This window comes from Phaethon aethereus, assembly GCF_964289735.1.
Source record: "Phaethon aethereus genome assembly, chromosome: 18".
In the NCBI taxonomy this organism is placed as follows: domain Eukaryota; kingdom Metazoa; phylum Chordata; class Aves; order Phaethontiformes; family Phaethontidae; genus Phaethon; species Phaethon aethereus.
The window spans coordinates 13,494,244-13,518,597 of NC_138594.1; the positions used below are offsets into that span (position 1 = coordinate 13,494,244).

General features: G+C 44.1%; 1 protein-coding gene across 1 annotated transcript in view; it reads right to left on the reverse strand.

Moving 5' to 3' along the window:
• The window catches only part of RNF213 (ring finger protein 213), a gene marked incomplete at its 5' end in the record, with an annotated part of 52,572 nt that overhangs the window by 1,713 nt on the left and 26,505 nt on the right, over positions 1-24,354 (reverse strand). The window contains 37 exons of the mRNA XM_082008290.1: positions 109-198; positions 1,007-1,204; positions 1,520-1,597; positions 1,743-1,944; positions 2,068-2,248; positions 2,630-2,713; positions 3,408-3,540; positions 3,811-4,062; positions 4,634-4,725; positions 5,517-5,697; positions 6,029-6,188; positions 6,922-7,016; positions 7,350-7,384; positions 8,004-8,085; positions 8,720-8,962; positions 9,790-9,900; positions 10,701-10,829; positions 11,142-11,332; positions 12,337-12,547; positions 13,442-13,556; positions 14,260-14,362; positions 14,459-14,622; positions 15,152-15,331; positions 15,595-15,695; positions 15,827-15,947; positions 16,722-16,903; positions 17,288-17,500; positions 17,864-18,018; positions 18,459-18,598; positions 19,061-19,249; positions 19,689-19,824; positions 20,191-20,338; positions 21,170-21,255; positions 21,977-22,099; positions 22,696-22,814; positions 23,265-23,360; positions 23,683-23,819. Coding sequence (XP_081864416.1) covers positions 109-198; positions 1,007-1,204; positions 1,520-1,597; positions 1,743-1,944; positions 2,068-2,248; positions 2,630-2,713; positions 3,408-3,540; positions 3,811-4,062; positions 4,634-4,725; positions 5,517-5,697; positions 6,029-6,188; positions 6,922-7,016; positions 7,350-7,384; positions 8,004-8,085; positions 8,720-8,962; positions 9,790-9,900; positions 10,701-10,829; positions 11,142-11,332; positions 12,337-12,547; positions 13,442-13,556; positions 14,260-14,362; positions 14,459-14,622; positions 15,152-15,331; positions 15,595-15,695; positions 15,827-15,947; positions 16,722-16,903; positions 17,288-17,500; positions 17,864-18,018; positions 18,459-18,598; positions 19,061-19,249; positions 19,689-19,824; positions 20,191-20,338; positions 21,170-21,255; positions 21,977-22,099; positions 22,696-22,814; positions 23,265-23,360; positions 23,683-23,819 — 5,256 coding nt within the window. The remainder of the gene's footprint in view (positions 1-108; positions 199-1,006; positions 1,205-1,519; positions 1,598-1,742; positions 1,945-2,067; positions 2,249-2,629; positions 2,714-3,407; positions 3,541-3,810; positions 4,063-4,633; positions 4,726-5,516; positions 5,698-6,028; positions 6,189-6,921; positions 7,017-7,349; positions 7,385-8,003; positions 8,086-8,719; positions 8,963-9,789; positions 9,901-10,700; positions 10,830-11,141; positions 11,333-12,336; positions 12,548-13,441; positions 13,557-14,259; positions 14,363-14,458; positions 14,623-15,151; positions 15,332-15,594; positions 15,696-15,826; positions 15,948-16,721; positions 16,904-17,287; positions 17,501-17,863; positions 18,019-18,458; positions 18,599-19,060; positions 19,250-19,688; positions 19,825-20,190; positions 20,339-21,169; positions 21,256-21,976; positions 22,100-22,695; positions 22,815-23,264; positions 23,361-23,682; positions 23,820-24,354) is intronic.

Sequence of the window (24,354 nt, forward strand, 5' to 3'; positions counted from 1 at the left end):
CTAAAAATGCAGCGAGGGGAAAAAACAACCAACCATACACATTTGAGCAACTTCATTTAGAGACGAGCAAACAACTGGTTAGACACTGAAGTTATCAGTGTACCTTACCCTTTTGAGGCGCAGAAGCTGCTCAGATTTGCGGGTAGAGAGAAGTTGCCACAGGGCTATGTTGTGCTTTAGGTGGCATTGTCTAAGGGCCTAAAAGAAACATATATGGAGTGAACCTGGATGTAAGGGATGTATTTAGGAACCTGTCCACACCCTGCCCTACCCATGTAGGTCAAAACTGCAGAGGAGCACAAGAACAGGGAGTTCATCAAGCCCTTTTAACCTGGGTTTAGAAGCCCATCTGCAACAGGTTTCTCTCTGTCTCTTCCCCCTTTTGCCTCCAATAATCTGTCTTCTTGGTGTCATGAAAGGGAGTGGGAAAGTGATAGGGCTATGTCACATGTACTTGTCATAACATAGTGCTTTTGCCTGCTGTCAGTAAAGGGCCTCTTTTCACACATCATTACGAGATAAAACCTTCCCCTACCACCACTTTTGAGAGTTAAAGGGATATTTTCAATTCTGCTCAGCGCCAGGCAAGCCAGTGTCACTGACAGCTGAATCGTAACAGAAAGTTCTCCCTTTTCTCAGTTTTAGCATTAAACTAATTATGCCAACACTCAACTGAGAATTCTCCTCCCTGGTGCTGACAGAAGAGCTTGGATCTGCAGAGAAGACTTTGACCTTCTGCACACCCCGTACTTGACCTTTCTGTAGGGCTTTGCAAGAACCTGCTGAGCACCACAAGCTATTAGATGCTCCCACCTTGCAAACACGAGTTGCAGGGCAAGTGAAAATTGTTTCCCCCCCTGCTGTTGAATATGGTGGGGAGGGCATTCTATCACATTCCTTTTCAAGCTGAACTTTTGCTGGGCTTAGAGATCAAACTGGCTTGATTTAGTATAAACCAGTGCAGATTTTATCCTGTAAGGATAAGAGCTTTGCTGTCAGGACTCACCTGCAGTACATGAGGGTTTGTCTGTTCACCCATCTGCAGAACTTTTTCGATGTAGTCAGTCAGAAGCATTTCAGCGTTCTCTCCAGCCATAGCCAGGAATCCCAAGGTAATTTCAGTGACAGACAGAGCATCACAGACATCACTATAAGACTGTAGTTCCCCACTGATCGTGTTCATTACAGAACTGGGGAGAGCACTCTGAAAACCATGAAGTCAAAGGAGTTGCTAATATTAGTTTACAGCCATTCCTTATTGCTGCTCAAGTTGCTAAAGTCATGGAAGACAGCAGAGCCCCAGATTTAGGAAACTGAAAATGCTTAGCTATATCCCTTTTCTTTGTAAATCCTGACTGACAAAAGAAAGCCAGTTTGCACACATTCGAGACATGCTGAGAGATTAGTGCACAAGCCTTCAGAGAAGATGAACAAGGCAAGTGACTGAAGACAAGCCTGACATTTCTTGGGATGTCAGGGGTCACATGCTTGCCCTGTTTCCTCCAATGCAAAAACCCACCTGATCCAGCTTATTCCTGACATCACTAAACAGCTGTTCGTAGTTCCGATCATGTCTGTACACAAGGGTAGGTATTCCCTGTCAGGAGAGAAACCCATGGCTGTAAAGCTGTGGTAATATTGCTAACACTGCAACAGTGCATGCCTAGCTGCAGGAAACACTGCAGAGCTCCAACATCAGCCAAGGAGCTGTCTGCAGAAAACAGCTAGCTGCCTTGTCCTACCGTTAGGGTGATGAGTGGTTTCCCCTGCAGGAGCTTGCTGATGACTTGCTGCTGGATCCTCTCCAGATCGAAGTCCTGCAACGTCTGCCCTCCCTTCTCCATGCTGTACTGGCAGTTGGACAAGATCAGAGGAATCAGGTCTCTCTCAGCCTCATAACTGATCACGTGCAGGTCAGCCACTTCTGATGGACTGATCAAGTACCTGCAGACGAGAAAACCGTCTCCATTTAGAGCGAGAAGCCTTTATGAGGCAGGGAAAGCTGGTTGTGTGGTTGCAGGTAATACAACAGAGGCCAAAAAATGTCTAGCTGGAATAGCAACATACCTGTCATCTTCCTTGATGTGTTTGTTCACCGAGTGGATAAAGTCATTGTGCAGACTGATGAGATAACTGGCTAAGGCTGTGGAGCAGAGGCCCAGCCCCTGCCGACGTGGCAGAAGGACCTCAAGGTTGCTGTCCAGGGTCAGGTCAGCATCACAGTAGCCTTTAGGAAGCTTAATTTCCCCTGAAATAAAAGGCAGAGAAGAATGCTTGAGGTGGCTCAGACCTCACGACAAGCCCACGACAAGCCAGCCTCTCCTGAGCTGACCCAGGTCAGGAGAAAGTATACAACCTGAAAAAAGCAGCACTCTTTCCATTACTTATAAGAACTAAAGGGAGCAAGTTCAGGTGAGAATACTACAAGAGGGAAACAAATGCTTCCATTTGCACCTAGATCATCTTAAACCTTTAATGGCCAAGGTTTGAGGATACGTCTCAGCATCACTGATGGGAGGAACTTGAACTGTCGAGGGCGTAAGGTAGTAACAGCGGAGCATTTTCTGACAGCTAGCAAGCCCTTGCTTCCATCACTCTCAGAACAATGCTGGGAAAGAAAGGTACTCACCATTGGTGTCCAGCGAGCTTCTCAGCTTGTTCCAAACAGAGAGAAACACATTCACTCTCCTCTGTAACAGGTCCCTCATCACATCTGAGGAATAACAGACACACGAGTCCCTGAAACACCTTTTACTGGCAACACCATGAAAATCCGTAATAGAAGAATTTAAATATAAAGAATAAATATAAGAAATTTAGGCAACTGCTCAAACAGGTCAAAAGAGACTAAACAGACATGAAAAAGTTTTCTAATGTTATCAAATTGAGTCATTTGCTCTGTTTATATTCTTCCATTACTGTCTGCTATTGGCTCAGGCTACAAGCTGGATGGATCCTTTGTCTGATTCTGCATGACCCTTATATTTTTAAGTACTTATGGAAAAGTATTTAAATAATTTTACATAAGTACAATTGAAGGAGTTGCCACAAAATGTCTGTATGCTGCCCATGAGTGGAAGGGAAGGAAATTTATTCCACCTTTTGGGCAGGCCCTAGCAGAGCTTAAAAATTCAACATACACTGCTGCGTTCAGGGATTTATTTGCCTATCTCCGATTTGCCACCCCTTGTGAACAATCTTCCTGTGCTTAATTCTCTTTAAAGCCAACTGATGGCTTTCCAAGCATAACTCCAGGGTTAAGGACTCCAATTCATTTAGATGGGAGTTAAAAGGAAAACATGAGCACTTAAGATCGCAAGCTCAAGAGAAATTTTCACTTTCATTTTCAACTCGACTATCCAGTGCTTTCTGTTTCACTAATTACAGTTTTGGCACAGTCTTCTCACCTGAGAGGGGTTCATTGAGGAAGTCTCTGATCGAGCAGTGCTTGACATCAGCGGTGTTCTGAAATTGCCTCACCAAGTCTCTCTGCAGAGCCAGAATCTCTGGTAAGAATTTAACCAGCCTCAGTTCTGTTTCCTGGAAGAGCAAAGGGGGCCTGTCAGTAAGGTTGTCCTTTTAAAAGGAAAATATTTCACATGTGCTATTTTCAAGATTATAGAAAGTTATGAGAATAAAGACACCATATAATCAAACAGTGGTTTTGTCCTGGGCAGCAGCTCTAGACGACCCTGCCTGAGCAGGCGGTTGGGCCAGATGACCTCCAGAGGTCCCTTCCAGCCTCAGCCAGTCCATGATTTTGTGAACTCATTTCTGAACATTGCAGTCTCAGCCCTGTGTCACACCCACCTTCTGCAGAAACTTCCAAAGGAAAGGGACAGTGTCCTTGGCATTCTTTTGCTGGACCACATGGCCCAGGTTCTCCACTGAAATCCTCTTTCGGCAGCTCCACATCTTGGAATGATGTATGTGACTGTCTTTTGGCATCTGGGACAGGAAAGTGACCGGGTCACCATACACTATTTTCACTATTGGATTGGAAGAAATTCTCTCATCCTCTTGTATTTGTCTATTTAACTTCAGAAGTGTTTTATCCAAATCCTGCATTAAAAGAAAATAATAATATCAGAATTGGGATGTTGAACCTTCACTAAAATACATTTCCCTGATAGCTTGATGACTAATTGACACAGAAGTATTTCAGAGCAGAAGATTAACTCCTTGGGAAGGCATGTAAAACACATACTGCAAGACAGCTGTTTATACCATGAAGTTATTTTTTGTTCTCCAGCTCATCCAACTCACAGGTTGTCTCTCATTCTTGAGATTATGTTTGATGGAGGGGAAAAAAAAAAAAAAGGCAGACAGGATTCATTTGGGGCAACCACATGCTCACTTGGACACATACTTTCAACTGAGCTAAGACCTTTCTGCTTTTCCAGAAACAGAAAATCATCATGGCACAACTCTAGTCTCAGATACTCATTTCCACAGGTAGAATAAAGTTGGCTGACCCTTACAAATTAAAGTTAACCTGCAGTTGTGTCACAGATGGCTTGGCTTTAGGAATAGCTGGGTGAAGTGTAGCACAGATATTACAGCAGGGCAGCTTTCCAAATAAGTGGATTTTGAACTGCTCAGCTACTGAAATTTTACACAGCAAATTTCTCACCTCTAATTCAGGAACAATAATTGTGTGTGCAACATTTTTTTCCCATTTGTTTCTCTTCTCCTTCGTGGAGAGAACATCAAACTGAACTGGCCCTGCAACAGGAATAGTCTCTTACATCTGCAATATTTCAGTTAAACAAAAGCACAGATTCTCTAAGCTTCCCAATGTGACATCCTTGCAAGTTAACATGATGAGCCAAGAATGATTACAGAGGTCCTAGAAGCTAAACAAGTATCTTAATCTAGCTGGAGAGTGTCATCCAAAACAGCACAGCGATCGCAGGTTTTCAGAAGCTTCAGTCCAGTCATTCATTTGAATGATGTGGACATTTATACAAGTCATTCATAAACCCATAAAGGTTAAAAAAGTTATTCAAAGTCAGACCATGATCATTGACAGACCAAAGAACAGAGGTTGAAATACTGAGTTGAGCTGTCACACACTAAAAATATGGCTAATACATATAAATCCCTCTATGACACAATGACTCATGTCAACTTGAACTCCAGATTCTACCATGAACCCTTCTTCTTGGTAGTCATTTAGAGGGCAGTATATAGATTACATACAGTGTGAGCCACTGTGCTTTGAGCAGTACCTCTGCTTATGAGCTGAAAGCTCTCTCAATGTGTCATGAGGTTATTTATTCAAGAATTCCTTTTCAGAGTTATCCACCAAACCTTGCAAACCCCATGTACTTGACCAAAAGAGAAGGAAACAGCCAAAAATTCTTCACTCCCTGCAGTAAGAAACAAGCCTCAAATTTATAGAGCGTCTTCATCAGCTCAGCTACTACCTGTTGGAAATGGTCTGTTAGCAAAGAAGCTAAGTAACTGCTGCTCTTAAAACACTGATAGAGCTTGCAGAAGCGCTATTTCCTTACACTGGTCTGGGTGCTGATGGGGGTCCTTGAGGAAGCTGCCAAGGACAAGATGAAGGATGTTGATAGTCTCATCCACACTCTTCCCTAAAATTTTTGTCAACTGTGCCAAGTCCTCCTGAATATGCTGCTGCAGGAAACTCACAGAGTTGTGCACTGGTGGCTTGATAATCTTTTGCAATGACTAAAGAGAAACAAAAGTGAAGAATAAGCATAGCTAATAACATCCAGTTCAAGCACAAAGCATGCAGAGCTACACTCTTACTAGAAAGTCTCAACTCCATCCTATAGGATTCCTACCACTTGAACAAATAAAGGCAGGTATGTGTGCATACACTTGCATGCATGTGTATAAAGAAACCAAAAATCACTCCTGGGCAAGGAGGGAGGTGAATTTGGGTCTTGCATCTTGAGAGACTGCCCTAGTTATTTGGCAATATGATGAAAAGGACCAGCACCATACAAAGGTTTTACTACATTTCATGTGGCCACTTGGAACTATTATCGGAAGATACCTGAGGATCTTTTGTGGCTCCCAGCAACATTGACAAATGTGTGAGCAAGCGTATCAGAACGAAGACAACTGGGGACATGGCCCGATCAGACACTCCTGTTGTTTTTCTATGTTGTGCATCTCCAAGTATGTGGCCAGTTTGAGTTCTGTCTTCATTACTCCTGTTGGGAAGTGTATATATACAGTATTTTTACCTTGACAAAACACACATACAAGATGTCTGTGATACCCAGTAATGTCTTTTTGACCTGTAAGTTCTTCGAATGCCACAAAAGCTGTCAGTTAGAAGTGCTACACGGGAATAAGGACTTCCAGTAAGTTTTGTATACAAATAAGCCAATTTGGTTTTGCTGGCTGATTACTCTTCCTTGGACACCCCTTCCTAACATGTTTTCTATGAAAGAGGCAACATCCAGCCCTGTAGGGCAAGATTAGCCAACTCTGTGCTGGACAGACAAGAAGCCACGGCTGTTAGAATTAGTTACTTTAACATTTTTACACAAAGGCTGTAAGTGCTAATCCAGAGAACCGCAGACGAGGGCGCACAAGTTATGGTTACTGGAGTGCTGGTAGAAGTTCTTCAGTCATGCTGATCCATTTAATAAAATATTGGCTATTACTATATGTTGGTGTAGAACCACATAACCTACATCAGCCTGGATGAGCAGGGAGATGAAAAGCCCTAAACCAGCAGCTTGACAAGATCTTATGCTAAGGCAGTTTCTGCAAAGTCAGAGTTACACCAGCACTCTTAACAGCTGAGCCTCTTCCCCGCAGAGGCCCATGTCTGAGCTAACGGGAATCCCACGTGCCACCTTTCAGGTAGCAGCACGAAGGGGTTGGTACCTTTTGCCCTGAAAGTAGTGCTGAGAAGGTTAATGACTCAAAGCATACCGGAATTCTTGAAAGCCACGCAGTGGTTTATGCTGTTCCCCTCCAACTCGGGCACCACAGTCGAGACAGTGGCTAGTTTCTACAGGGAGGCCACACTAGCAAAAAGCAAAATGAGAACACTGAATTCCAGAGCAAGAACCTTTCCAGCAGAGAAGATAAAGAAACAAAAATCCAAGCTGTAATTGGTTAATACAAGAAATGCTATATACTGGGCAAAGGACTTCTGCTTCTCTTTTCCTAGATTTATGGTATAAGCTGTGTTAGAGCTACTCTAAATTTTACATTACAATAGCAAAATGATTAACAATACAGTTTAGAAAATGAATGGCTGTGCAATAGAACATTAAAACCAGTAAACAAAACAAAACAAAACAGTTTATTGTTGAAAACACCACCTGCTTAAAATCCCACCAGTCTTAAATTCTTACCTCTCCTACAGTGCAGGGATGGCCATTTGGACACGCTATCAAGAAAGAGAAACAAGAGGACAGTATTATCAGACAGACATTTATGAAGCCCGTTATTTCCTTTCATAGGCACCATCATCTTGGAGCAAGAAGTATGCTTCAAGATGTAAAGAAGAGCACTGCCAGTCCGGAAGCTCAAAGGAGTGATAGACCCACATAGGAACCAGAGGAAGTTTTCCATGCTCCTCTCCTTGAGAAACAAGGAACAGAAGCCTGAAAGGTTCTCCTACTGAGTACCAAATGGGCTGGTAAGCCTGAATGCTTCCACCCCTGAATTCCTAGTCTGCAGTAAGATCCTACTGCAGAAAGCAGAAAACTGAAAGCTGGCCAGGAAGGTGGCAAAGCGCTCCTCTTCTGCTCCCACCACTTTAACATTGCCAGAAGTAACAGGGCAGGTCTTCTGCACTCTCAAACTTTGTAACCAGCTATAAGCTTGAGACTAAACAGAAGCTTGATGCACTTTGGTGCATTACCCAATAAACCATAGCCACAAATCTTAATTTACAAAGGATAATGCATGCTGAGGAGATTGTCTGTCCTCACATTTGGAACAGTTTCATTCAAAAACCAAGGATTATCCTTCAAGTTCTTTCACAGCCAGCGAGGAGCACTTACTGTACCAGCGCAGAGCGGCCACTCCTTCCCAGGCCCTCGCCTGAGCCATTATATCTTCTGGCATTGTAGGCAGAAAAGAGTGCTAAGGAGGAAACAGAAAAAAAAAGGTGACAAATTAATATATAAATCAGTTCTTTCCTGTAGCAGTTGCTCACTGGTTCCTTATTCATGATGGGGAACAAGAGACATCTGAAAGCAGAGGTCATGCAGATGATGTACATGCACATTTTCAAATCCTACCTTTGAAAATCCACTCTTAAGAACTGTCAATATCATTAAGACTTGAATGTGTATTCTCTAGACATCCTGAACTGGATTCCTCTTGGGATGGCCGGGTGTACCCTGGTGTGTACCATGTTTCCTTACACCCTGGATAGCCAGAAGTAGAGCAGCAGATCCCTCCACTCTGACAGCCTAGGGCTCCATGAGTCATTATCCTCTAGAGCACGCAGGCCTCCACAGCAGGACCTGCCAACTGCTTTCACAGTATTTGCCTGATACTGCTCAGGATGCAGAGTTATCTTTAAAAGGTACTAGTCCAGAGCTTGTTGTGCTAATTAATCCCAATGGCACTGAAATAATCATACATCAGTAATTCACACCTAGAACAGTAAGTTGATGCTTTTGACGTTAAGAAAGCTTAGGTTAGAGTATCCAGCAGATACATGAAAAACATAGCAATATGCTGAATTGCCATCTGAGTTAAATCTTTTTACCTCCATGGTGTGCGGATGGAACGCCAGATTCCTCAGGGGCTGCAGGACAGGGTTCTGCCCACACAGCAAGACAGCTGTGGTATGAACAGCCATTTCAATTAGTGCTCCATTGTGGCTGAAGCTTTGAGGATCCACTCTCAGGGATGGCAGTGCATTCATCACAAGAGAAGCTGCCAAGTGCTGCAGGTCTGGAGAATTCAGGACTTGGGAGTTCTGGATGAACTTAGTCATAGCATCTGTTTGCTGAAAGCACATATTTAAAAGTAAGACCAGCATGATATTGCCCAGCAAACTGAAAAGGACTATCAGCTGTGGTGCCTCTGCTTTGAAAACATTTCCAGTCTGCTCAGATCAGGACATAACCATATTTGGGGCTGTCCAGGTTTCAGCTGGCATAGAGTTAATTTTCTTCATAGAAGCTAGTGTGAGACTATGTTTTGGATTTGGGATGAAAATAATGTTGGTAACACACTGAAGTTTTCAGTTGTTGCCAAGCAGTCAAGGACTATCCAGCTTTTCACGCTGGCCCACCAGCCAGGAGGTGGGGGGTGCATGGGAAGCTGGGAGGGGACACAGCCAGGACAGCTGACCTAGGCTGGCCAAAGGGTATTTCCACATCATGTGATGTCATGCTCAGTATATAAAGCTGGGGGGGGAAGACGTTCGGAGTTACCGTGTTTGTCTTACCAAGTGACCGTTACGCATGATGGAGCCCTGCTTTCCTGGAGATGGCTGAACCCCTGCCTGCCCATGGGAAGTACTGAATGAATTCCTTGCTTTGCTTGCACGCGCAGCTTTTGGTTTGTTGTATGGTTTTTTGTTGTTTTGGGTTTTTTATCTATTAAACTGCCTTTATCTCAACCCACAAGTTTTCTTTCTTGTTCCCTTCTGATTCTCTTCCCCATCCCACCGGGGGAGTCAGCGAGCAGCTGCATGGTGCTTAGTTGCTGACAGGTGTTAAACCACAACAGGGCAGAACAACAAAAGGCTCTTCCACCAATTATTCAAGTCTTATTCATCCTTATCAATGAGGCATGTTTGTCACAAGCTTCCAAAGTGAAGTATCTTACCTGCTGTTTGGGATGAAGACTAGAGTCACTAACTCCATAGAGGGCAGTGACCTCCCTGAAAATAGCCAGGAGCAGATGGGCAGATTGTACAGCCGGGGAGCTGCTAGATGCCTAGAAAAGAAGAACTGATGACATGGCAGAGAACAGGCAATAGTTGTCACAGCTAAAGTTACTGGATACGCAGGCTTCAGCAGGTCTGTGGTAAAGCTCACCGCACAAAGGGGGATAGTGCAGAAATGGCTGTTCAAGCCATCAATGAGTATCTGACAGCTCTCAAGCTGATTGAGAGTTTTACATCAGAAACCTCTCAAGTATTTTATTCTTCTAACATCTAGTTGGAATTGCGATCTCACTAGACAGCAACCTGTACGTGCCTGCCTTTAAATCAAATTGACACGCAAGTGAAAAAAAAATTCACAACCAGTATATAATAGATGGTAGAGACATTCAAAGGCACATTGTTTGCCAACTTCTTGAAGATTTTCATACACAAAATACATATTGGAAAAAGGTTACAATTACACAGAGATCACCCGTTTGATTTTTGCATGGCAAGACACAAGGCTAGGCAGATATGGGCAGGGAGAGGGGCGTGAAGCTTCGATTATCTGCCTACTCTCCCATCAGCTGGCTACAAGATGCCTTTATTGTTTACTGTAAAACAAACTGCTGTGATAGATTACAAGGGGAGAAAAGCGAGATGAGGCAACCAACAGAAATAACCTCAGAGTTACGTATGCTAGAACACAGGTGAGGAAGTAAAGCAAACATATGTGCGTCTGCCAGCATAAGCCACAGTAACTTTCAAGTGAAGGCCACTGGAAGAGACACTGCCAACAAGAACACATAAAGCTTAAACACTGGCCACGCAGAACCCACAATAGGATTATGGTGAGGAGAACATGCCCTACCTTCTCTGCCTCTAGAAGACCCTCAGTCTTACACTCAATCATGGCTTTTCCCACAGCATCACGCAGGACTCTGTAATTCTCACCACATGACAGGTAACGATCGATGTGATTAGACTGGCTGTTTTGTACCTACAAAGGAAAAAAGCCCATGGTGAGCACTGTGGACATTAACCAGCCATTAGACAAGGCAGAATCTCCTCTTCCTCCCAAGAACTGTGGCATTTCAGCTTTTGCAAAGAGAAGGCAGGCAGGCATGGCAACCCAAATGGTTTCTCACTGCTATAACAGACTCCATTCAATAGAGTGCCGATAAGTCACCTTCACACCCACTCCCGCTGCAGAGTCCCCTAAGCCATGCAACAGTAGAGACACCCCAAAGCAGCACAAACTGAAGACTAAGAGGAGACCAGAGCCTTCTCCAAGGAGACACCTGTCCTTTACCTGTTGCAGAATTTCCACCGGGAACACCCAGTTAAACTGTGCATCTGTGACAAGCTTCTGAGCAAATTCAATCCCATACTGACTAGCAATTTTCCGGACTACGTAAACACGATGCCAGTTGTTCTTGGAGAGGCTACAGAACATCCTCACATTTGCCAAGTAACGCCGCTTCTCCTCTACGTGGTCTTGCTCTGGAGGAGAAAAAAAAAAAAAAAAGTGAGGCAAAACCACATCCTACCCTGTAAAACTTTTCTGTCAGCACTAGCTGTAGCACCAAGCTCCTTTTATCAGTACTGACTAATTACACAGGAGACCTTGAGAGCTCTCTCTTCCTCAGATGCTTATCTAGAGTGTTTCCTCAGCTGGATTTTTGACAATGATTAATTTCTTCAACAGAGAATGACATAGTCTACTTCCATTTCCTTGTCTCAAGGACAAGTTTTTCCATTTACCGCTAGTTCATTCTCAGAGCAATTCCATCTTGCTCAATAATGGCTTTCCATTGTCTCAATTGCCAAGGTGATGGTGCTCCCTAAGAAAAATCTCCTGGGGTGTATTTTGCTAGCCTGACATCCTCAGTGCAAGGGCTGGACACTGAAGTCCCTTGGAATTAGTTACATTGCCACACTTTGATGCTTCATGGACTGTGTAAGTATCTGAGACTCTCCACACACTGTTCTCCTTTACTAGGTCAAGTCAGTCAGCTCAAAATTTCTTTTACTTATTTTTTTTTAATAAAAAAAAAAAATCATCCTTTTTAGCCGTGCAGAGCTCTTATTCATATAAAACAATAAGCCTTACAGCAGTCATGTATCTGAAGCATCAGTTATGTTTTATTTATTTATTCATTAAAGTTCAATTTAGTTGGTCCTAAATAAAATTTCACTGTTAACATCTGGATGATAAAACAAATCTCCTTCCAAAGGCACAACTGCTCTGTACCTTCACCCTAGGAGTCACTGGCACAGCCCTGCTACTAGTTATAGAGCACTTCTAATACATGGTAAAGAGGACAAATAATGACTGACACTCCTAATGGGAGAGAAAAGAAAAAACCTGATGCACTTCTCCTTGGCCATGCATCAAAACAAGTTCTGGCACAGCACAGGTGCATTGACTGTGTCCAGCCCATCTCCCATGGTGACTTTGCTCTGCGTACAGCATTTCCATTTGATAGCAGAATAATTAGACTTACCTGTGGGCTGATGCAAGTCAAAGAGCAGCTCGGCAGCCTTACTCAGGTACAAGCGAACCTTGGCTACTGCCTGCAGATACTCAACGGATGACTCCTGAGGAGTTTCTCGATTGCTCTTTGGAAGATAGTTCTCTGGAAAGCCTCTGTCTCCAGCCAGATAGTTTATATGCTCATATTCAAGGCTGCCCTCAGACTTTTCATACATGGAATCCTAAAGATGGGCCAGAATATTGCATGAGTGGCAGAACCGCTTAAATCAGATGTCCTGTGCATTGGTGTATCTCCGATGCATCCTCTCTGTAGTTAGCACACGAAACTTTCATGTCCCATGGCACTCTCCACCCCAATGCCATTAGCTCCTTCCTGTGATCTCTCCGGTGCTTATCCTAAACCTCTGCCACATCACCAAACACCTTCTTCAGCAATGGGCCTGAGCTGTCTCCCATATTTCCTAAGCTTGTAGCTGAGCAAGAGAGTTATGAGCGCGCTGACTGGCCATGCACACGCTGAAACACACATCACATGTTCCAAGCTCCACCTGTCTTTCCCTTAGCAAGAATGCAAATTTTGATCTTATCTATAAAGTCACCATTTTAATGAAAACTGTAAGAAATGAAACCTCTACCCTACTGTCAAGTTTGTTTAAAGTTGTCCAAAGTATCAAAAGTTATGCCAGAGGAGGAAAGGGAACAATCCAAACAGCATAATAATCTAAAGCTTTGCAAACAAGGTATCTGTGAAAACAAGAAAGTAGTCCAGTAGTAGACTACTGCAACTAGAAATGTCCATGCTTGCTGCACTCCTGGGTTAGAGTCTTATTGGGCCTCACTTAACACTTAAGACACCTGTCCAAGGTGTCCAAGTGAAAGAATAATTTACATAATGCTGCAAACACACACCAACCTTCCTTCGGGAAGCCAGGCTAGTTACTGGGGAGCAGGTTCTGACCAGATGATTTGATATAATCTTCCTTTGGGGCTTTCCAGTTGTGCAGCTAGTTTACATGCAGAAAGAAACTTGCCTAAAATTACAGAATTTCTACTCTTGACTTCTTTATTCCTGCAACAGTTTTACTGCCCAGCTCTAACCTACCCAGCATTCTTACCTCCAGGCAGTTGACAAAAAGCAAGTAGAGCTCTTTTTTATCATTATTCTCTAGGATCTCGTTGTGCTCTACCCGGGACAGGTAGCGTTGCACATCATTTTTCACTTCATTGAAGCTACGGGAGAGAGAAACACCCTCTTACCACAACTGCAATACTGACAGCTACTACTTATGTTCTAAGTAATGACTGAACTACTAGTTATGTCCATGTGACAGGTGGGGGTCACTCTGGATCCATCTGAAAAATGGAAAAGCAATTGTGCCATGTTTTGCCAGATTTCATCTAGCTTTGCAGTCTGAGCTAAGTTTTTATCATCAACAATGCCAAATTAGCATTTCTAGGGCATAAGTCACCTGATCTAGGAGATGATCACACCTGAGAAAAGGCTTTCTGTGCACTGACTGCGAAGGGAGGCTGGAGGAGCTAGTGTGAATGGAGAGGTCTGTGTAAACATGAAAAAGACCATTTTTGATTAAATGTCTGTGGATAAGGACTATTGCTTTGCTGACTTTGAGCATATCAATGAGTTGGCTATCTTTATGTTACCCAAGCCACCCGTGTTCAGCACAGGTTTAGGTTAAAAATAGCTAGGTAAACCTTGGCACAGACCGGTCAGTACTTCAACACAGGCTACATGCAATGCAGCCAGATTGTGTAATTAATACAAAGGCACAGTATGAATTTCACCTGTAATGATTCAAATTCAATGAATAGCACAGAAGCAAGGAGAACAATCAGACTGGTTTGATGAGGTCATGAAAAACAAAGCTGAACCACTCGCTAGTGTAACATCTATCGATTGTCTGACTGCGCTCACCTGTACTTCAAGAGGAGCTTCAGCATTACTGAGCGGATGATGGGAGTTTCATCTACCTCATCATTAAATGGGGACAGAAATTTTGTGTAGATAGCAGGGTGATCTGTGGAGATAAGAAAAAAGGCAAGTTTGGCAGGTGAGAAAAAGTGGCAAGAGAATCAGCTCCATGAGGCTGAGCATCAAGATGAAGGGAGCTCACCTGAACCTTTCATGAGGCTTCTGTGAACAAACAGCAGATTAAGGAGCTCTTGGATCACCTCTGCCTCAGGGGGTTCATTGTCCTTGAAGCACATGGTAGTGACCACATCTATGAAGAAGTTATTGCATCTCTGCCGGAACAGGGCATTTTTTGCTATGGCATCTCTAGGGGAAGGGTTAAAAGCATTAGGACAATGTTCAAATACAGAACTACTTAAATAATGGATGAAGGAAAGCAGACACAGGCAAAAGTCACCACGGTGAGACACTTTTCCAGCTTTCCAAAAGGCTGCGTTTGTGCAACACTTCAGTAGTATTGTCTGCAAAGGCTGTATCGCATTGACAACTAAGATCACATGTGGCAATATGATGCCAGATACATTTACTGAGAGTTTTTTGCTAAGCTATCACAAAGCAATCCAAGGCAACAAGCAGTTCCCTTGTCCGATTCAGCCACTGACAGTGCTTTAGCTTTACAGCGTTTTGTAACTACAGTTTTCTTACGGGGCCAAGGCAATTTCCTCCTTTTTGAAACACAGCGAAAACAGACATGATCTGTTCCAGTTCCGGAAAGAGCAGAGCAGAGTTCCCCCCCTCCAGTCTGCTAGTATTGACAACTTCAGAATTGTGAATCAGAATTTCCTCATACAACCAGCCCCACTGCAAGGTTTCCACCTTGGACCGGGTAGAGTACCTGAGCTCCACGGAGACATTTAAATGAATATCACCCATGGCAACTCTGCAGTATGGACAATGCATCTGGGCTGGTACTAGCCATGTTCTGATGCACTTGTGACAGAACACATGGTAGCAAGGCAGGCAGACTGGATCCTTTGGCTCTCCTAGGCAGATTGGACATGACTTCAGACCATATCTGTAATTCAGAAACAGCAATGAACACAATTGCTTCAATGTTGTCTTAGCAAAAGCCTTTAATAAGATGATTATCTGCAACTAGACTAAGAGGAGATAATGTAAGGTCAACTGCAGAGCTTCAGGGTGCAGAATAAAATGGAAGTTATTACTCTTTATTGGGTTTTCATTACATTGTATGCAGCACTGCCTTACGCCCAGAAATATGCTAGCAACATTGGCAATATTCCTACTGGACCCTGCAACTTGTCTCAATGTCACTACCTGTAGAGTCTGTTGCTGACTTCATCCTTACACTGGCACAGTACTTTCACCACTGCAACAAAAGTTGGATGAGTCTTCATGTCTGAATCGTGCTGAAAACACTGCAGAGGAAAAGGACAAAGCTAAATGACTCCACTCTAATACCCGAGACATATTATCAGGTATATGTATCATATCAATATGTTATCAGGAGCAGCAAACAGGGAAGAGGTGAAATCACATCTTTGCTTACCTTGGCAAGAAGCAAGGTATAATTTTTCACTAAATTCTCAAATTCTGGCATCAGCGTGTTGATGCCAAACCACACATGTTCTACAAACAGACACATGGAGAAAACCCGGTTCCAGCAGACTCTGTGGGAAGAAAAGAGTGATTTCAAAAAGTACGATTATGAGTTGAGAGCATGACTGGAGTGCAGTATCAGGTCAGTCTAATGATCCCACTGCTTTTCAGGCTCATCACTACAGCATTTGTGCATTTCTCATGCAACGTCTTGCTTTGCCCTTTGGTTATCAGCCCTGGCTTTTTGTCAAGGACAAAACGTGTTAACAGCACCTAACACAGTGAGCTTATGGTGTAGGAGCCTGTCCTGTAGAGAGCACTACAGCACCATTAAGACCATTGCAAAGACCTTCTCACATCTCTTCTATATCAAGGAAGTAATTTATAATAATCACAATTAACTACACTTTCTTCACTTTGGTTAAACTAAACAAGGTGTGTGAGAAACTGGGGTAGCTCTCTGGGCTTGTGTTCCAAGAGACAAGACTCCGTCTTGGATACAGTGAAGTTCCCCATCTCTCACACTCTTTATGCACATGGGATGAAGAGGGGAGACATTGCTGGTTATCAGGAACCTCATGAGAGTTTTAAACCGCCCCTGAATCCAGCTGGAATGCACTGGATGATACTGCCAGATTTAGAGGTAGGCTCGACATGAGATGAAGAAAAAAAAATAATTCTGGTTCTTGATGCTTGGTATGTAATTGAGCCTAGTAGGAACCTGGAAAGGTTTGCAAAGTCTTCATCTGAGAAAAGCAGCAGCAGAGCAGCTTTCAGGCTATACTAATATTCTTATTAATAGCGAGACAAAAGACGAAGATTGTGAGCAGATCTGTGGTACATACTGAAGTTCTTTTAGCAGCTGATGGCACCGACTCCCACTCCTCTGTAAATACTTTTCTTTACAAAGAAATTCAATGGGCATACGAAGATTCTTCACTTTCTGCAGCCAGATCTCTGGACGGGCTGTCTGCACTTGATTTTCCAGCTCTTCAGCACATACCATTGCAGCTAACACATCTAAAACCTAGATATACACACAGGGTGTAAGTATAACACAACAGTTGCATTTCAGAATTATTTATGAACCTTGGGCTCTCAATCTGGTTTGCTACAGCATATGTTCTACTTTATAATTTTCAGCTAGGTTATCTTAAGCTCTGTAATTCTCATGGTCATGGCTGAGATCATTAGCACAACCTATTAACTGACGTGGAAGCAGGCTAACCTATTTGAAATCCTGCTAGTAACGATAACATAGCAGATTATTCCTAATACTGAGGATCCTGACTGAGCTTGTGCTTACCACTTTACTGTTACTGAAATCAAAAGGAGACTGAACACTAGCTAATTCAGTGAAGACAGAGCTCTGCAGGGTTGAGGATCACAAAATGCCTGGTAGTGACTCTACCATTTCTGAATGTGGTATTCCATATCCTTCCTGGCTAATAAGGCAGTCAACCACACGGGGGTGCACAGCCAGGATCCTAGAAAAGTTCTGCAGGCGGCTCTTGAACCGATTGTATCCAAGGTGGACCCAAGGCAAGGATGGCACCGTCTCCTCTCTTCTGGGAGATGTTGCCTTCCATTCTTCTATGCAGGATAAGAAGGCAATTTGGAGACACTGAAAGTTTAGAAAAAAGTTAAAGTCGAAACTAAAAAAAAAAAAAAATTTTTGTAATTCTTTTTGTACCAGAAATCCTGGCAAAATTCCCTGAAAGATGAGAATCAGTGCTTTACAAAGATAGCCTTAAATGATGTGTCAATTTTCATAGGTGCTCCTATGGAAGTACTTTTCTGAGTAAGGTCTCAGCATTTTCAGCAGCCATTGTGTCAAATGCATTTTCTTTGTAGCTACCTTGCTGTTAGTCTGTCTCAGAGAGGGATTTTAATTGAGAAGGCAAGATTGAAATAGAAGGGCATGTTCACAGGCATCATGCTCTTTGCTCCATCCAAAGGGTTTCCAGCTCTTGTTCCAGATACTGACCTGCAGCTCCTCTAGGGAGGACACACCAATGGTCAAGACAATAAAGTCTGTGATATAGCACTGGAAGAGCATCTGCCTATCTTCCTCAGTCAGAGCAGAGATAAATTTTCCCAGCGCTGTTTTCTGGAAGATATCCACAAACTTCTCAGCTTGGTCTGGAAAATGAGAATGCAAAGAAGAGCCGAATATTAGGAGGAGGCTGGCTTTGACACAGCTTCTATCCTAAAGAGACTGACACCTAATTAATATGGACGCACACAGCACTCCCCTCATTCAGAGCACTAAGAAGGGGTTTGAGGCCAGGCCTTCTCAGCCCAGGCACCAGTGTCGTATTTATGGAATCTCACCTTGTCATTAACTCTTGGCGTTTCCACAGCATTTTGAATACAAGGGCACAGAATGTATGAGAAAGACTAATAGTGATAAGTACAAAGAGAAGCTAGTTGCACAAAGCTCTGCTGGCTCATATGAGCACAGAGGGACTGAAGGTGACTCCAGGGTCACAGAAGGGTAGAGGCATGGGAGCAACAGACCAGAGTTTACAGGAAAGATGGGTGGAGATGGTCTGTGCCACAAGCTCAAGCCAGGCTCTAACCTTCAGTGTTTTGGATGTATTGAGCTTCCAACCACATCTCATCCAAGTACTCCTTTATCCTCCAGCTGAAGGGCATCTCATTCCCAGCATCAGCAGACACCATCATGTTGTTCTGCACCAGAATTATCTCTGGCTGAGAGCTACGAGATTAAAAGGTCATTAATGCACTGCGCTTTTGCCTGGAACATACGTTCAGACAACAGAGGCAGGAAGCTGCAGAAAGCAAGAAATTAGCCCTAGAAGGGGATGAGGGAAAGGGAAAGAACTGAAAGATTAATACAGCTGATCCTGCCAACTGTGTAGCATCAGGACTTACTCAGTAAGCATTCCCCAGCAAAAGGGCTGTAATGGCAGGACATGTGGGCTTCAGGGGCTGGGTAAGAAGTGTGAGCATGCCAAGAGCTAGAGAGCAAAGCCCAGGAGTACTGGAGATAAGGTAGAAAGAACAGACTTCTGAAGTCACCAAGAACTGCCATGCTGCCTTCAGCACAGCACAGGGGAGCAACCAACAGTGTTAATCTCCCATATGGATTTAAAGCCAGTGCTGGACTGGTCTCAGTGCTGCCAGCCAAGCCCTCCTGCTGCTCTCTTCAGTGGCTCACCTGTTCTTACCCACACCGTAAGGGACAGTCAGAAGTTTTGTATCACTGAAGATGAACATCCACAGGTTTGTCACCCACTCAGCTGCCGGCCTGACCAACAGCTCCAGATTGCCATTTCTGTCTATGACAGCAATCAGGAGAGCCAGGAATGGAGTGATCACGTTCTGGACTCGCTTCCACAAGGTGTGCCTTTGGGTGCAGAAAGAGACCAAGAAACTCAGAGGGAAGGTAAGCAATGACATCAGCAAATCAAGAGGTGGTGGTCCAGAAAAACTGCTGGCATTTGCATGTCAGAAAGTCCTAATCCTGCTTTTAAGAGGAAAAACCACTACCAACAAAAAAACCCCTACACTTCTCTCACTCATAGCTCACCTGTAATCCCACTGTTCCACTCAAAGCACTTGTGCATTTGTGCATTCCTGCCCCAGTACAGCCCATTCAGCTGTAAGTCACCCTCCCTGAGGAGCCAGAAGAGGAGAAAACTGCCTTCAGAGAGCTTCCAGCACAGACTGGAGACTGACACTGCAAATATTCAGATTACACAAAACTGCTGTCTTTGCTGCACAGTTGCCGTTTGCAGACTTTTCTTGGAAGCCTGCAGGTTACAAGATATTGCTGCTGTCCTCACCTGAAGGTGCCTGCCTCCTGGAGAGCACTGAGGTTGGAAGCCTCCCGAAGCACCCAGTTTTTGGGGTGAAGGGAATTTTCTTCTTGCTTCTTCAAAAGGTTGGAGAGACGAGCCTTTGTTATCTTCAGGAAAGAGGCTAGAAAACAAGAGGGAACTTGCATTTTCTCTTCTATTAGCATTGGATCCAAATCCAAGTATCACACTAAGCACAGCATTTCACAACTCTCTCAATAATCAGCCAGTTGGGAGAAAAACAGCAACCAGAGCTAGCATAGCCAGAGAAAAAGCCATGACCTGAACTCCAGGAAAAGCCCTACAGCCAAAAGGAGCGACAGACTGGAGCACAGACACACACATTCTTGGGACATTGCCTCGACATCCACCTTGTCCATGCTATAGCAAGGACCACTGACCTTTCGGTCCCCAGTGAATTAACTTATATGTTTTGGTGGTCCCCTAGATGCTCAGGAATACTACCTGCTGCAGCCAGGGAGCAACATACCTTTCAAGTCATCGTCTTTGGACAGAAGGCCAAGGAGAATCTTAATTCGCTTTCTACTTCGACTAAGATCTTCATTTTGATCCCGTAGCATCCCCACGGCACTTTGTACACAGGTCCTCAGGAGTACAGTGGTGTCCAGGATTTCACCCTTCACAGGAACAGTGTGAAAACAAGTTCATGACTCTTCAGTTTTACACCTTTGCTGCCAACAGTTCTCTCTTAAAACAATTATAGTGCTCTCTAGAAAGGGCCTGTGCCCCTTGCATCCCATCTCTCAGTTTTCCTCTCGTCTCAGGCTGCAAATCTAAATTCTTCTTTTGCTGTCAAGTACACAACGCAACTTCAGTGGCCCTTTCAAATTGGCATGTAACTCAGCATTTATATTAAGGTAAGTTTCCTATAGTGGGAAAACTCAGCAGTTCAGGCACAAAAGTGGAAATGATAAATATGACTAGGGAAAATATGCCCTCCCTGGGAGATGCTTAGGCACCAGAGTGGCAACAGCCTCACGTAGTCACCCTCATACTGGGCATCCTCTGGCTGATGCTGTCAGAGGAACACGGGCCAGTCTTAACATGGCTCAGCAAAGTCCTCAGCCAACTCCAGCATGGCTTCAAATGCACGCCTCAACTGGAAAGCACAAACAGCTGGAGTGGCAGGCTCAGAAGCGCAATTCTCAGCTTCAGGGTGCAGAAAGACAACAGAAGGTTTTAAAAGTGATTTTTTAAAAAAATTAGGGGTATGAAATGACTAAGGAATTAGTGGGTCCTTAGAATGGTTTACTATTTTAGTGATGCTGATTTTGATTGGGCAGCAGGGGGAGAAATTTGTGTCTGATCATTAACGTTCCTGATGCAAATAATATTCCTGATGGATTTCAAGTGAATGGGGATACAAAAGGTATATTGCACCTATGGATGACAAAGAGCAGCGAGCCATATTGACAGCTGAGAAGCAAATAAATGTATTCTGAACTGACCTCATAGTGCTCCGCTTCTGGCACTGGTTTTTCAATCTCCACCTCATTTTCCTCCTGTTCTTCACCACTCACAGGCAGAGCTGTAGCTAAGGTGTAGAATTTCTATTAGAAAGTAGTACACTTCTGCATCAGTCAGGTAAGAGTTTATTTAGCAACTGCATCCTAGAGCAGCAGAACATCTGTCAGAGATCCATTATCACCTGCATGAGTAGCTGAGACCCACCTCTCTAAACACAGCCACAGCTGCTAGGACTGTCAAACTTCATGCAGCAAGAACTAGAAGAAATATGACACTGCGAGCTAATGCACTAAGCTCTACCAGAATCCTGTAAGGCAGCATGGTGAAAGGAAAAAGCATAAGAAAAAGCTGAAGGGAAAGAAAAAGTCTTTTCTAACCTTCCTACAGGTTTAGGTGAACAGATCTATATTCATGCAAGTGAGATTCTCCAGAGCGACTCCTTGTCAGCGGTCTCTGCCAGGCAGCATCTGCTGCCTCCTATGCTGAGACAGAGTACTCAGAGTTTTGAGCAGTGCAAATACCACATTTTTGTCAACAGGAAAAGGGAAAACTACTAAATTAACTTACTTGACAACCACGACCCAAAGTTGCAGTAGCGAACTAAATACAAATACAAGTTGGTAGCCATATCGTGACGCCGCCAAAAAAACAGATGCTGAGCCGGGAAAAATCATTAGATATGTTGTACCAGGCAAAAGTTCCACTAGCACCAAGTCTAGGACTTCATCTCCCCTTTTCCCAACTGGCATATCAACACCACTGGCTTGCACAGCCAGCATGCAGCTCACCTTTGGTTTTACCTGAATCCTCACAGAACATCTGGCTGATGGTGAGGTTCTGCAGGGCAGTCATATCAGCGATCATGTCTTTGGATCTGCGGAGATCGTCTATATGCACTGACTGCCATAGTCCTAAATGCAGAGGACAAAAAAAAAAAAAAAAAAAAATCATTTCATGCCTGCAGCATGTTCTTCTAGAAGAGCTTCCCAAGAATTATCTCCCCATACCTGTGGGCTAGCAGTTCACATTCACAGTTCACTTACTTTCATTTCTTGATGTAGACAGTGAAAGCAGCAATTCACTTTGAACATGCTAATACACACTACCCTGACTGATAGGGTGTGGACACTACTTAGAGCCCAACACACAGAGCAGGAACCTCGCTGCTGAAAGCGGAACATGTAAGCACATACTCAGGATTCTCCTGGAGGACAATATGCCAATGCAGTCAGCATTGTGTTTGTTTGCTGCTCTCCAGCTGAGTAGAAAGAGGACTCATCTGTCAAGTGGGCAAGGCAAGGTGCTCTTGCAGAGGAGACTAGGACTCTAAGGTAGCAACCCCCCAGGGGCAATCCCTGTGGGTAAGAGAAGCAGCTCTGACAACCCACAGGACACACTGATTCCAGATTTTAAGCAGTAAAAAGGAAGGTGAACGAGAGAAATGTTGCTCTAGTATGATTGCTTGAAGCCAGTTGCAGAGTAAGGAGCGACAGATGGCCAGACCCACCTCCATGGAATCCCACGTAGGATGTTCCTCCTTCCACCCGGGAAAGCTTCATAATAAAGTACACAAAGACAGAATCTTCTCCCAGGTCCACCTTGTTGATTTCATTAACAACAGTGTATCTACAACAAAGAGGAAATGCTGTTGGTGGATCAAAGACAGACAAAAGTTCAGGGCCACGAATCTTTACTCTGTAAGAGAGGGCACATTTCTTCCCCTGTACAGACAGAAGTGATTTGCTCACCCCTTCCTCCCAGCCGAGCCTGCCACCTCTAGTTATGCCTCGAATGGTAACCCTGATCCTCAGCTCTTCAGGACTTCTGCAGCCGATGGCAAGAATTCACACTTCAAAGGGATTATCTGGTAATTTGACTCATCTTAGATTATTTTTACTTGGGTTATGAATTATTATTTGGAACACAATTAATGCTTCTAGATTCATTGCACTACAGAATAAACAAAGGATTACACATTCCTGATTCTGAAATCCCCAAAACAGCACTAATAATAATTGAGGGTGAGGAGTCAGCAAGCAGATCAGCTAGCTGGGAACCACTGCACACTTGACTTACTTGGCTGAGGCGATGAGCTGAGCATTTTGAGAGCCATCTTCAAAGTCTGTCTGAATAATAAGGACTTTATTTCCTGATGTGGCATCAAGGAAATCTCTAAAGAGTGAAAGGGGATTTCAAAAAAGTCATTAGGTGTACAAGCAAAACATTAAAGACTGTAGAAGTAGTCACTCCACAGTAGCTTTGGCTGCTGCCGGCAGGAGAGATTAAAACACCCATCCTATAGGGATGGTATAACTTCAAAAGCCCATCTCAGTATGATGGAGCTAACACAGTTTGCACCAAGCCAGTCCTCAGTTCAGCACAGCATGGCCTCTTGCCTCTCTTTTCCATGTGCATTACTCCAAGTGTTCTGTCCACACATCTTCCACCCAGATGACAGCCTATTCAGAGCATGATAATGCAAAACCAGACTCACCGGATGCCCTTCAGGAATGAGTACTCGGTGTCAAACTGCTGCAGGAACAGGATTTGAGGCCTTTGTGCTTTACCCTGCACTTCTCTCTCCAAGCAAGCAGCGTCAGCACTGGTGAGAAGCCTCGAGAAGGTGGTGACCTGGGAGAGCAAGATGTAGGTTTGTTCTTTGCTCAGGAATGCAGTAGAGTCTTACTCATCTATGCTCCCAGATGCTGCTAACTTGCTGCAGAACTGCACCCCAAAAAAAACATTTTTGTGACCTGCCAGTAGGCAAAGGGTCAACATGGGCTGTTACACCAACCCAGGGCCCCTGCTGGGTAGCTAGACACAATGACTCTTGGTGTTGCCAGAGGGGGCTGTGGGGCAGCTGAGAAGGGGCAGCCAGGGCTATGAGAATCGTATCGTGAAGTAGCATGCCTTTACCTACCAGGTTGCCTTCCCTGCAGCACTCTCAGGCAGCGGCAAGTCCAGCCTCAAGAGAAAGCATACTGTCCCCATGTGAGGCAGGACAGGGAGAAATTCTCCAGCCAATCTCAGTTGAAGTTCTTTGGTTTTGAGACTAGGCAAAAGTAAACCAGAGCTATCCCATTAAAGGTCCATGAGATCTCTGGCTGTGTGAGATTTGGCCCATGAGATTTGTGGCTTAGCTGGGTTAAAATCTTTTGTACCTTTA